Here is a 14,376-nt window from a genome sequence, read left to right as displayed (position 1 = left end):
TGAATCAGGGCCCGAACTTTGAGTTCTCCACTGAGACCCACGAAGAGCTGCTCTACAACAAGGAGAAGCTGCTCAACAACGGAGATAAATGGGAGGCAGAGATTGCAGCCAACATACAAGCAGATTACCTCTATCGATAATGCCACACTCACGCTCACACACTTGTGTATATATATATACACACACACACACACACTCTCAAAAACACGACAACGTCCATACTGTACTTTAAGACACATGAGCTTCAGTTGCATTCAGGCATTCGTAAATTATTGAAGTAAACATCAAAAGTCCAGTCTAGCTTTGCGCACATTTTTGCTAAACACAACCTGTGAACCATTTCAAGGCGTGGCGCAGTGCAGCATGCACTTTGTTTGGGCAAGGTCTACTGCCTATGAACTAGGTTAGGAGGCGGGGTTGTCCATTTGATGTAGCTAGTTAAGTATGAACTGTTCTTATGGCCCCTCGCTGGGCTCATTCTGCAGCATCGATACCCATGGTTTTCAGCAGGTTTATTTCAGGAGAATTGTATAAAGGGTAAAAAGACTTGTGGACATGTAATGAGAAAATAAACAGTTTTGAACTTACCTTTCCAATGCGTTCTGATTTGGCCTGTCTGAATTTTCTGCCTTTTGTTTGTATCTATATAATGATGTTAAGAGTTTATTTAAAGTTAGGAAAGATTTAGTCCCAAATGTCTCCATATAGAAAATCGATTTCCATATGTAACGTGGTTTAGCTTGACAGACAGTTGCTAGGCTTATTAGGAGTTCCGTAGGTGGGTTAGAGCAGCCAATCGGCACACGCAACAGGCCTGAGTGGACCAAACAAACGTCCTCAATAGGCTAGTCGTGAGAGAGGGCGGGGCCTTTGGCGGGAGTGCTTCGTTTAATGGGTGGAGTAGTAAGAGAAGGAGGGACCTCTGTTAACGTTTCATGTTTTGGATATTGCTTTGTATAATTCTTCATCCAAGTACCAAAAGCTACACCCCTGTGAGTTAGGACAAACGATGAACTGGTGAATGTGCAGAGGAGCAGGCCATTGTCAGTCACATTGTTATATTAATGCTGAGAGAAGTGTGAACATTGTTGTACGCAACCCATTTGTTTGTTGAACTTGGCCAAAGTTTAGTGATCAGAAACAGCAGCCAAGTGCCGTATCATGTTGTAAGATTGTCGGTAAAACATTTATCTAGACTCGACCAGCATAGCAGGCAATATCAATCTGCTGAACAGCATGAGTGTCAAACTAGCGGCCCCTAAGAAATTGACTGATTTCCATTTAAGATAAAATATATATATTAAAATATTAGTTGAAATTTATTGCTGAGCCCACCTGGGTAAAATGAGCTCCAGACCCCTTAATATATATTTTGTGGTCAGTGGCTTGTGCTTGAGTTGCCACCTCTGTATAAACCATGCTGTTACAGTAGTTTTAGTTTTGTTATTCATTTAAAGGGGACATCATACCACCAGGTGTGTAACGGCTTGTAATGGCTAATCACACCTGTTGGTATAGGTCCCCTTTAAAGGGATTGGGCAAGAGCACCCAGGAACGAAAATACACAGAAATGTCCAAAATGAAATTAATAATCATCTCAAACTCTGCTTATTCATTATTCGAAGGCTTCATATCTGAGAATTATCTCTGATTTGTGTAGTTTGCTTTAAAGAAGCGCAGTAGCCTCATTCGGCTGCACTGTCGCTGTGATGGGAGTGTTGGGTACCGGTGACTAAATCCATTGTAATCTGAAATGACTTCAGATTGCAATGAATTTGTGGATCAATTGTCTGATGCTTTACGCACACCATGATTACAATTACAGTGAAATTGAACCCCCTGTTTCAGCTCGCCATCAATTACTATGAGTTTTGGAATGAGAGGCATGGAAGGATGGGGGCGTGTTATCGCCATGGTTACGATCCAGGCCAACTTTGTTATACTCTTCTCAGAACCATCGTTGTGTATCAGTGTTATTTGGAGCGATGTATGAAATGCATCACAGACTGGCTTTACGCTATAAGTTTCCGTGTCTCTCTCAGACATGGAAAATCAACTTCCCAATAAAGGATTTGGGTTCACTGTGATAACATAATTAGATGTAATTTAAAGATTTCCCATCCCTCAGTTTAAGTATACCATTTAACTTTTTCAGGGGGTGGGGTAAACAAAACGTAAATTATATTTTGAACCCCTCACAAACCATGATCGATAATATACATCTGAGATGCAAGTCCACACCGCTCCAACAGAACAAATGTGGCCCCATCAGAGCCTTAAACCCTTTTCAATTGTTGCATCAGTGATATGTTGATGGCCATGAAGCGGGAATCACGAGCATCAAAACCACACGCAAACCTGCGTAGAGCTTGTCATCTGCTAAACACTTCCTGTCACGTTTCCTATTACACCACTAGCCCTGACAGTCTGGGGCACATTCATTCTGTGACAGCAAACCAATCAACAGCAAAGTGGACTTTTGAGGCAAGTAATATATCTTTAGCATTCAATGTGATTATGATAAAGTTATCTGTACATCTCTACCAGTGATGTGTTCAGTGCTTATTTGGTATCATGAAAGTGTCCTTTCTTGTATAGCAGACGCTCCAGAGATGCGTACCATTCTCCTCTCCTCCCTGCTGCTGTCTGTGGTGTTGGCCTCAGCGCTACCAACCCTGGATTCAGAGAAGGATCTGAAGAAGACCGGCTTTGGTCTTGGTCAATCTCACCACGGCCTCACGTTGCTGAAGTGGTACGTTAAGACGTGCCTGGATAAAAATGAGAAGTCTCTGTGCAACCCTGTAGCCGGAGCATATGGATTTCACTGTTACGAGAACAGGGATAAATTGCTGCCCGGTCTAAATGGCAAAAAAAACACGACTGCCTACTACACCCTTGGCAACCTCCGATCACCCCACGCCGAACAACTGCCGTGTTATGTGAGGAAGGACTACAACTGCACTCAACCTCAGAGCAACCAGGACAGAGTGCTGGTGGAGTACACCAAAGTCAACAAGAAGATCTCTAACATCTTCATCTCCGAGCATTACAACAAAAAGAAAACCTACAGAATTGGCCTCAAACTCCTTGCCTTCCTCAAGAAGCTAGTATCCCGCTTTTACATAAAAATATGATTCATTTTACTTTCTGCAAAGTTTAAATTCTTCAAAAGGCTTACTTAATGAATGTATTTCATTGTTTTGTATTTGATGGAATATATAAAAGCAGTAGTTGAAATAAATAACATGTTGTGTCATCTCTGTTTGGACAGGTAATGGAAAATACAATATGAATCCTCTATAGAGTAATCGATAGATTCCTGAGAGTACTGTTCCCTCTTTTCTCACTGTTCCTGAGTAGGACAAGGTCCCCACCCTATGCTCTTCCGTTTCCTTCAGCCTCCATCGTGAACCGCTGCCTGAGCTGGCCACCCACTTGAGGGCATCTTACTAATGAGGTCTGTCTGGAGCTGGTTTAGATGTCTCCGGACAATTACAGCATATGAAATGGCTCCTATCGTGGATAAACACAACAACTAAGAGAGGTTGAGAAAGCAGACTTTTCAAAGATAAAGACCTTATTATGACCGGTAAACAAGTTAAAACAAAACCTGAGTCGGTTTGCGAAAAAACTCCTGTTCTTGAATCAGGGTTCGTGTTATATTTCCAAAATGTGTGGATCCCTCATCCATGCACTGACTAATCACAACACCTTCACAATAATCTTCAGTAAAGTAACAAAGTCTAATCAAAGAAAACAAATGCCTATACCACATATACGAATAAACAAAGATTTGACATGCATGAGCACAATGGTAATCACTTCTACTCAGACAGTAAAGCATACCTCAAACAATTGACAACAACACCACCGTATGTGATTCTGGAATGCATTCATAGAGCAGTCAATGTTGACTTTGCAGAGGAGCAGGCCTCTGTCTTGTGGCTTCACATATCACTGTTATTGTCATTTGTGGAGTAGAAGTGTGAGAATTGTGGTTAGCGTTTCTCAGAAACATGATCACATTTGGTGGTGAGAACTCTGCTATAGTTTATTGATCGGAAGCAGCAGACCACATCATGTTGCGAGACAGTCTAGACTAGTCTAGATGAACTGAACAGGGCCCGGTTTCCAAATAACGTCCACTCTTAGTGCGCTAAGAAGACTCCTATGTTTAAACTTATCAAAGTAGTTTACCTATAGGCTTGGTTCCTGAACGGTCTCTTAGTAGTCTTCTCAGGAAACACTCCTTACATCGTTCGTACAAGGTGCTGTAAAGAAAGATGGTGCTGAAATCGAGTGCTCAGAATTAGAGTTTCCATTTCATGCGCAGGTGCATGCACAGCGTTATAAAAAATATTGCAGTGTTTGCGATTAAACCATTGCTCGAGGGCTTCAGAGATTTTAGGGTTTCAGAGAAGTAAAACAAAATAACCACAAAAAAGTTCCTATCTTATTCTTCCCCACACGGCGCCCACTGGAGCGCTCTGTGGGGAGGAGGGGGGGAGGGAGGCGAAGGAGCGGGGGGGCGCCTTATCAGTGACGTCCCTCTGTTATTGATCATCGCGATATTCCATCGCTTTGGCGCCCCCTCTGGTGCGGCGCCCCTATGCGCCGCACATAGTGCATACCCACTTTTTGCGCCACTGGCATGAGCCGTGGCAGTGAAAAATTTGTAATCCCCGCCGCCAACAGCGTGGGCTTTGTCACGATCCTACTGTTGGGTAAGGTTAAGCTGGTTGGTAACTGGTGGTCATGGTAACGGTGGGAGTGGCTCCCTTGATTGGTTGATTGTGGTCACCTGGGGGATCCAAGATGGGGGATATACACAGCATGGTGGCCAGTGGTTACACCCCAGCAGGATAAGACTTTGTAAAGCCATTCACCCATATGCCAGTACACACCAGAGCTAAGGAGTCCAACGGGGGAACGTGACCGCCCCTTCACCGTCTTTGTTTGTCAAGTGTTTGTCTAAGTATGTAAAACCATAACTGAACGAGACAGCTACCGTTCACCCCAACGCTTGGGCTATCTCCACAGCAAGAGAGAGAAGGACCAGCGCTCACCAGGAACCCAGGTGAGTCACTACACACGTGCCCCGGAAGCTAGTTGCCTACCAGCTGTGGTTATACCACTTATGTGTCTCGACTCCTGCCTAGACAGAGAGCCGGTTTCCCTAGATACCAGTGGGGTCGTGACAGCTTCAATGATGTCCGCGGGCCTCAACGAAGTCCGCATATAGGAGGGCGCCGGCGGACGTTCTGCTCCCAATAAACAACTTTTCTTCAGCTATTTGAAGGACAATGAGGCCGACAATTAAAAGGCTGATCCTATACTCATAGAATCTAGAGTTACAATACGTAACTATCGTTCTATGTCGTATAGGCTTCGCCTTTTAAGGCTATCGCTATTGGGTTAAAGGGCAAAGCACGATATAGTCTATTGCCGTGTTCCAATACCCGTACTTCCATGAGTATACTTAAAGGAAGTATACTATCTGTACTCACTGAGTACGTTAATTTTTCAGATGTGAGTGCTGTTCCAAATCGAATACTCCGTGGTGCACTTAACCGAAATGACGATCTCGACAGCCGCCTAAAAAAACTATTCAGAGGCGATTGTAAAATGTAATAAATATGAATATGTAACATGACTAAACTTACATTTGTATGGTGCAGGAGCTGCAGGCGCTGTCCCTTCGGTATCAGGTTTTTTTTCTCGAGTTGAGCGCTCAGCCTGGCTCCGCCTCTTCCGCTACGTGGCTAAGATGGCTGCCGTTGAGTACGGAAAATGTCCTTCGATCCACACTTCACAATTAGTCAGTTTTGAGTACAACATCCGGGTCCTTGAAGTATACTTATTTTCGCCGGATCTGAATTGGAACGTACTACGTACTCAAAATTTGGCTAGTAAGTACGGATAGTACGGGTATTGGAACACGGCATATGCCTTATTGGTCCCGATCAGTACCAGAAACACAGCTACATACGCGCTAGTATCATGCGTCAGACGTAGCATAACATACGCCATGCGTCTAACGGCACGTCATCAACGAGCAGCTCCAATGTGTCTGATAAGACACAAGAGCTCTCAGCTTGAATATTTGACTCCTCCTCACATTGTTTAATATGCGAGGGGAATAGTCACACAATCACACTCACTCTGACAAAGCAAAACCTAATAAAAGAGCATGGGGAAGCCCAGGAGGCTGCTGTGCAGATATCCTCCATAGGCATCCCTCTTTGCAGAGCGACAGAGGACGATATTCCTCTGGTCGAGTGAGCTCTGATAGTCTCAGGCCGCTCTGCCCCCGCTGACACATAAGCCTGTGTGATAGCATCACACAGCCAATGCGACAGCCGTTGTTTCGTCAGGGGAAGGCCCTGGGAATGTTCTCTGTAATGCACAAATTACTGTTGAGATTTGCGCAGAGCCTCCGTGCGCTTCACATAACAGGCAAGCGCGCGTACGGGGCACAAGAGATGGGCTGTTGCCTCCTCCTCAGATTGATGAGGAGGGTGAGAGAAACCATTGACTGTTATTACTCTCGATCTGAACGAGCTAGTAATACAAAACCGGGTTTGGTGCAAAACCGGGTTTGGGCTTAATATGGCTGAACTGCCGTCCCCATGTATTCTAAGACAAGAAGGGGCTACAGAGAGTGCAGACAGGTCGCTCACTCTCTTAGCTGACAACAGGGCCAGCATAAAAAGAGCTGTCTTGGCTGACACAAACTTGAGGGGCACCCGGTCAAGAGGCTCAAATGGGGCTTTAACCAGTGCGCGCAGCACCAGTGTTAATCCGGGTCTCTCTCTCCTCACACCTTTTAGGAAGTGCTTCATTAAGGGGTGACTAAAACCAGTTTTATCCCCGAAGCCTTCGTGGCATGATGGAACAGCAGCCGCGTACGTCTTAACCGTGCTAAAGGCCAGCCCTCTTTCCATCAGTGTCTGGAGGAAAGAGAGCACACGCGGCAAAGGGCAGGAGATGGGATCACAACCCCTCTCCGTGCACCATTTCTGGAAAGCCGCCCATTTAGCCGAGTAACACGCTCTGGTGGAGTCAGCTCTGGCACCCTGGATGGTCCATACGACCTCCTGGGAGAGGCCGAGACCCTCTAGGCGCTCGCGTTCAGCTGATCTCTGGGTAATATATGATTGCTCCCCCTGCCTGTGAGAGAGCGTCCCGCCCCAAGGGAGTTCCTTCGGCAGCCCCGAGAGCAGACGCTGGAGGCAGGGAAACCACGGTGCACTCGTGCATTGCGGTGCTAAGAGAATCATATGCAGCCGCTCCTTTTGGACTCGGTCCAAGACTTGGGGAATCAGGGAGACGGGTGGGAAAGTGTAAAGGAGTGTGTTCGGCCACGGTCTGTGAGCGAACGCATCCAACCCGAGTGGGGGATTTTGTCCTTCGCGCTGAGAGAGAACCACAGCTCGCACTGTCTGTTCTCCGGCATGGCGAATAGGTTGATCTCCGTCTTCCCAAACTCGCTCCATATCTGATTGATCAGATCGCGGTTCAGGGTCCAGCCTCCTGGTTGGGGACCCCCCCTCGACATTATGTCGGCCCCTCTGTTCAGGACGCCGGGGATGTACGCTGCTCTGATGGAGAGCAAGTGCGTGTGCGCCCAGCATAACAGCTGTCTCGCTATGCTCAGCAGCTGTGCAGAGCGCACGCCCCCTTGGCGATTTATGTATGCTGCTGTCGCCTTGTTGCCCGTGCGAATCATTACGTGTTGGGGCAAAGTGTTTGACCACTTTCAACACAGTGAGGAGCTCCAATGCGTTTATATGCATGGTCACGGGGGGGGGGGGGGGCAAACGCCGCCCACTATGTGAAACTCTCATGTTCCTCCCCAGCCCGAAAGAGAAGCATCCGTGAACACTGAGACGTTGCTCTGCCCAACGGCGTCCCTCTCGCCCCAGTGGGTCAAATCGGGGCCCAACGATAGGGGAATGGTCACTTTGCGCCGCTGTTGGCGCACCAGGTCGATGCGCAGGCGAGAAGTTGTCTGTCACGACGCTGCCCGGGGAACAGCGGCGGAGGAGAGACCACAGCGTCTCCGTCCTCTGCTGTGAGAGCCGTGCTCTCATTACAGCTGAATCCAGCTCTACCCCCAAATACATCACACTATGTGAGGGGAGGGGGGAGCTCTTCTTCCAATTTATGGCGAAGCCAAAATTCGACAGGTGAATCACCAGCTTTTTTGTTTGAATAGCTGCTTCCTCCTTGGAGCGAGCCATCAAAAGCAGATCGTCCAAGTAGAACAGTACTCTCATTCCTGTTGCGTGAAGCGGCCGGAGAGCCGTCTCCACGCACTTGGAATACGTTCTCGGGTGCAAGAGAATAGCCGAACGGGAGACCGTTGTACTGGTAGTGTGACCCTTGGAACGCGAAACAAAGGAATTTCCCGTGTTTGGGGATCATTGTGACGTGGAAGTAGGCGTCCTTCAAATCTATTGAGGTGAACCAGTCGCCCGGCTTTTACACACTGTAACACTCTGATTGTTATCATGTGAAACGGCCTCTCCGCGATGCATTTGTTTAATAGGGCTAGATCGAGAATCGGTCTAAGCCCTACTGTTTTCTTGGGTACCAGGAAATAACGGGAATAGAATCCCTGCATTTCCTCTCCCTTCGGGACCGTGGAAATTACTTTTTTCGCTAGAAGCTGCTGGAGCTCCGCCAAAAGTGACAGCTGTTGATCCTTGGATGACAGCGTTGTTTCCACAATCCCGTTGAATCGCGGCGGAACGGAGGTGAACTGCAGGGTGGGACCCTTGCTGACCATCCATTTGGCCAGGGTGAATGCGTTCAGCCATTCTGAGTAATGCTCTGAAAGCGGCTGTGCAGACTCTTGTTTTGATGCGGCTGTCATGGAAAAGAGCCACGCTTGAACCCCTGCCGCCGCTGCGAGGGGAGGAGTCCTCCTCGCAGCCCACGGGGAGCTCTGCCCGAAAGGGCTGGATGTGTGTGTCATTAGCAGAGGCATGCCCTGCCTGCTCAGCTTGTGACAAGAGTGTAGCTTCCTCTCTCCTGAGCGTTGGGACGCGAGGAGGAATAACACTGTGACTGGGCAGCAGACTGCTGACACTGTGAACGAGCTGCGTGTCATTCGTAGACAGAGCTCGTTTTAGCGGCCGTCTCGCCACATGTCATGACAGGCATGACGTGGTGAGGGGAAAGTAATGTAGGGCTGGCTCGATCAATAATACGAGGTTTATTGACGGCCTGCCTATATGTGGGGGGGGGGGATGCGTGTGAAACAGTTATGGCCGAGCAGGTAGGCTCCGGCGTTAACTGGGGCACGGGGAAAAAACAGCCGTCTTTAGTAAAGAGGTGTTTCTCGCTGTCACACGCTTCTCCCTCGTCCCGTAATAGCCGGCCCTTTTGGGGCGGGAAATCGCCCCATGAGCCCGCTGCCAGAGGCCTTCGCCGGCCGCTCGCCGCAGCCTGCGATTGAGGCGGGCGGGGCTAGTAAGCCGGGCGAGGCTCCCTTTGTAAAGGTAATGAAGGGCTGGCTCGATCAATAATACCAGGTTTATTGACGGCCTGCCTATATGTGGTTGGAGATGCGTGTGAAACAGTTATGGTCGGGCCGGTAGGCTCCGGCGTTAACTGTGTGGGGAGAAAACAGCTGTCTTTAGTAAAGAGGTGTTTCCCGCTGTCACACGCTCCTCCCTTGCCCCGTAATAGTCGGCGCTTGTTGGGCGGGAAATCGCCCCATGAGCCCGCTGCCCGGGGCCTTCGCTGGCCACTCGCCGCAGCCTGCGATAGAGGCGGGCGGGGTTGGTAAGCCTGGTGGCCAGGAGGAGGAGCTGCCAGCGGCGCCGCGACAGTGGCTGCCGGGGGCCTATGGCGGCGACGGGAGCTTGGAGCGGAGCGCTGCTGCCCGGGTGGAGGCGGAGGGCGGGAGACGTGTCTCCGGAATTTCTCTGCCTCCTCGGAAGCGGCCTGCATGTCATCCACCATAGATGACAGCCGGGGCCCGAACAGCACGTCCGGGCTGATGGGGCACTCCAGTAACTGACGCCTCATCGGCTCAGGGATGCCCGGGGTCTGCTGCAGCCACAGGTTCCTCTATATGAGGTGCTGCCCTGCCGCCGTCCGGGCCGCTGCCACCGCACCGGTGGAGCAGAGGCAGAGGATGACACCGGCGGTTTTCGCCACGTCGACTACCTGTTCGGCCAGACGATGAGGGTCAACCGCCATGGTGGAGATGTTATGCGCCAGCAGGGCGATGTTATTAATAACAGCCTCTTGCTGCATCATACACTGATGCGCTCTGTCTGTAAGCTTGGCCGTCAGCTGGTCTTTGGGAGAGGGGCAGTGGTCACTGAGCCCTGGCTACACTCCAAAGACAGCACACAGAGCGGGATCCAGCGGCGGTACCGCCCTGTAACCCCGGCCTGTCAGACTCTCCGTCTTCGTGACCTGGATAAATGTTTTCACCGGGACCCCGAGCCTCCCGGGCTCCGCCGCAGCCCCACTGAAGTACGGGCTGATGGCGGGAAATATCGGCCAGATCCGGTCGAGACGGGCGTGGCGTGTCGCAGCCGCGAGCCCCCAGATGCCACGGAGCTGGTCCGGGCGTTTGGGGGCCTGAGGCATGGGCACCGCAAGGCCAAGGTTTGCGGCTGCCCTGGCGATAATGCCCGGTAGCTCTGCCACCAAAGCTCCAACCACTGGAAGTGAGGTGGCGGCAGAGACGGGCAATGCTTCTTCCCCGGGCCTCTTCGGAGAGGGGAAGCCGGGGGAGTCGCCCCCTCCTCGTCGCGGTCGGAGTCGTCCGATTCCGAGCTCACAAGGAGAGAGAGGGCATCGTCGAGCGGGACAGTAAAGTCGTCGGCCCATTCAGCAATGGCGGCGGCAGCGTCGGCTCTGCACTGTCTGTCGTGCACCGGCAGCGCATCATAATGCCGACGCAGGCAGAGTGGCGAGAGCGCCAAGACGGCATGTCCATGCCCAAGGCAGCCCTCGCACACCTCATGGCCGCCATACGGTAAGATTTAACCTGTGTTACATGTCTTGCAGATGCCGTTCGTCGTTGAGTCCATACTACCTATTTATTTACTTCAGTATGCTACAGGATCGTCCTGAAGAAAATGGGAGCAGAACGTCCGCCGGCGCCCGCCTATATCTGCGAACTGCGGACGTCGTTGAGGCCTGCGGACGTAATTGAGGCCCACGCTGTTGGTGGGCGGGGATTACAAATTTTTCAGTGCTACGGCTCACGCCTAGGGATAACCGGATAGCGATAGCCTTAAAAGGCGAAGCCTATACGACATAGAACTGTCGACTCGTCTCCTCAGCTATTGAATCGCAACAATGTTGCAAGCAAGGGAGGCCGGTCGCTAACGTGTAGCTTGTATTACAGTCAAAGAAGATAATGTGTTTATCAAAATACTAATTTTAATGAAGGCACAAGGGAAAATGTAATTGAGTAAAGAGTAGAATTCTAAATCAAATTTACTTGAGTAAGAGTAAAATGACATGCTTAAAGGGGACCTGTAACTAACCCAAATCGTGTTTTTGCTTTAAATAACAGAAAGCCCTGTTAAACAGTGTATTTTTGTTGCTTCATAGCGTATTTGCGCATGGTCGAAGCTTTTATTGTCTCACTTCCTGTTTTATTAGCACATGGCTTTTATTTTGAAGCGTGCGTTTTTGTATTTCCTGTTATCCTGCGGGGTTTTCACGGCAATAATAGGAGATTCCTTGAAAGCGGCAATATAACTGCAGATATAGTTAGTTAGTTAAGCCTTTGTATTCCTTTCGGAACGTAGGCCATTGATGAATCGTTTCCACCCCCGTCTGTCTTGTGCCATCCTCTCCAGCTGTTTCCACGTCAGTCCCTTCTTTTTCCCATCTAGCTCTGTGCTCCTTCTCCAGGTGTTTTTGGGCCTCCCTCTGCTCCGTTTGCCTTGTGGGTTCCATGTTAGTGCCTGTTTGGTTATTGCTGTTTTGCCTTTTCTTAGTGTGTGACCTATCCAGCTCCACTTTCTCCTTATCAGCTGTATCTCTATGGGCTCTTGATTGGTGTGTTCCCACAGGTTGGTGTTACTGATACAGTTTGGCCAGAAGATCCTAAGGATGCGTCTAAGGCAGTGGTTGATGAAAGTCTGCAGTTTATTGGTGATGGTATTGGTGGTCTTCCAGGTTTCTGATCCATACAGCAGTACAGATTTGACGTTGGAGTTGAAGATTTTGAGCTTTGTATTGAGTGAGATGTTTTTAGTTTTCCAGATATTATTTAATATGTTGAATGTTATTCTTGCTTTCCCTATTCTTGACTTCACATCTTTCTCTGTCCCACCGTTCACAGCTATCACACTTCCCAGATATGTGAATTTGATGACCTCTTCCAGTGTTTGGTCCCCGATGTTTATAGGACTCATGCTTTTGTTGTTTATCCGCATTATTTTGGTTTTTGCTCCATTTATTTTAAGCCCCAGTCCTGCTGCTGTTGTTTCTAGCAGTTGGGATTTCTCTCGCATCTGCTGGTGGCTATGTGAGAGTAGTGCAATGTCATCTGCAAAGTCGAGGTCCTCTAGCTGTTCTGTCAGACTCCATTGGATGCCAGTATTTTTATTGTGGGTAGTTTGCTTCATGGTCCAGTCAATGCACAAGAGGAAAAGGAAAGGGGAAAGCAGGCAGCCCTGTTTCACCCCGGTGAGCACTGTGAATGTTTCTTGTGCCTGTCCCTGGTGGAGCACTTGGCATTGCATGTCCTGGTATGTGTTCTTGATGATGTTTATGTATTAGGGGGGGATTCCGTAGTGTGCCATTAAATTCCATAGCTGCTTTCGGTCTACACTGTCAAATGCTTTTTCAAAGTCAATGAAATTGACGTAAACAGGAGTGTTCCATTCTATGGATTGTTCAATGATGATCCTGAGGGTAGCAATTTGGTCACTGCATGATCTTCCATTTCTGAAACCAGCTTGGTTCTCTCTCAGCTCATCGTCAACCCCCTTTCGCAGTCCCTCTAAAATGATGCGGTTGAGCACTTTGCCTGGTGTTGCAACCCGGTATCACGCGATTGCGTACTCCTGCGCACGAACGTTAATCTATTGAAGCGTGTTCCAGAGCACGATAGTCCGACTTTTTGCGTGCTACACAGAACGAAATGTAAACCAATGCATTCTGAATGGGAGTGTTCTAAGACAATTAACGTGCTCCACAAAACGGTACGAGAGAGAGAGAGAATGAGAGAGAGGGAGGGACAGAGAGAGAGAGAGAGAGAGAGAGAGGCTTCAGAAAGGGTGTGCGCAGATAGTACAGTGCACCCTATTGCCAAAACCACAAATTCTATATGTATATATATGTATTGCCTAATTATAGATATTGCCTATATATATATGTATAGGCTATATATATAATTAGGCTATAATTATATTATTTAGCGTGTAATGAGACAATCTATAGCCAAATTGTCGAAGATGCCAGAGAATCTCCGGGGATATCTGCATGGGAAATCGGCAAATCAGACCCATGAACATATAATGAAAGACGTCATCTCAAGCGGGAGAGAACGTTTGCGGTGCTGTTTGTGTCACGTAAGTACAGGGCTCTCATGTCTCAAGCATTCGGCGTGAGACACCCGCAATTCAAACCATGCACACGCTTGAACCTGGTCTCACGAAAATACGTGACACTGTCACGTTATTAAATCTATTGAAACGTGATCAGGGACACGTAGGCCTATTTTCTAAATTTTGTATTTCTATTGGAAGTAGGCTATTTGTCGTGTCACTAAGCATGACTTCCAAACTAAGGTTCTGTCCGGGAGCGTTCTCCCTATTGTCCCTTATGGAGCTCCATACAGATCATTCATTGTTGAAAATTGTCTGTGATAACTAACAAATGACAGCTTTTGGTCACCCGTTTCTACTTAAAATTGTCTGTGATAACTAACAATATGACAGCTTTTGGCCACCCGTTTCTACTTTCGCCTTTGATACTGAGAAATTGTGACAATACACGGATCTATTAAATGCAGGTGCGCTGCTCTGTAGGCAAACCGCGAAGGAAAAAAGGGTAGCTGCTTCATCTGTTCTTTTTAGATTTGTATGTCTTGATGTTTATTTTATCTAGCCATCTATTCTCTTGTTTTTGGCTATGTGAATGAACGTCCGCGTCGATGCCTCGATCGCAAGTCCAGTGTCGCGAGCGGACGTTGCCATGACGTCAAGAAATCATACCGTATTTAATGGGTTGTAGTGAGTGTAACATAATTCACCTACAGTATTCTGTTGTGTTGTTCTTTCAATTGTGTTAGGCATGTCGTTTACTGTCTTGGTGGTTCAGGGATCGCTGTCCCTTACGAGCGTCTCATGACGTCGGAGCCCATGCGGGTTTGTTTACTTTCAGCAC

At 48.5% G+C, this 14,376-nt stretch overlaps 2 protein-coding genes across 3 annotated transcripts in view; one reads left to right on the top strand and one right to left on the bottom strand.

Annotated features, from left to right (window-relative positions):
* The window catches only part of ndufs8a (NADH:ubiquinone oxidoreductase core subunit S8a), a 340,733-nt gene extending 340,146 nt beyond the window's left edge, over nt 1–587 (top strand). For both annotated transcript variants that reach the window (XM_060046754.1, XM_060046753.1), the window contains exon 8: nt 9–587. In XM_060046754.1, coding sequence (XP_059902737.1) covers nt 9–140 — 132 coding nt within the window. In that variant the 3' untranslated portion in view covers nt 141–587. The remainder of the gene's footprint in view (nt 1–8) is intronic.
* LOC132453796 (uncharacterized) overlaps nt 1–14,376 on the bottom strand; it is a 159,765-nt gene that overhangs the window by 79,460 nt on the left and 65,929 nt on the right. The window lies entirely within an intron of this gene.

Source organism: Gadus macrocephalus, chromosome 3 (genome assembly GCF_031168955.1).
Source record: "Gadus macrocephalus chromosome 3, ASM3116895v1".
NCBI lineage: Eukaryota > Metazoa > Chordata > Actinopteri > Gadiformes > Gadidae > Gadus > Gadus macrocephalus.
Note: the sequence above shows the minus strand (reverse complement) of the source record. Positions and strands in the feature narration are given on the sequence as shown.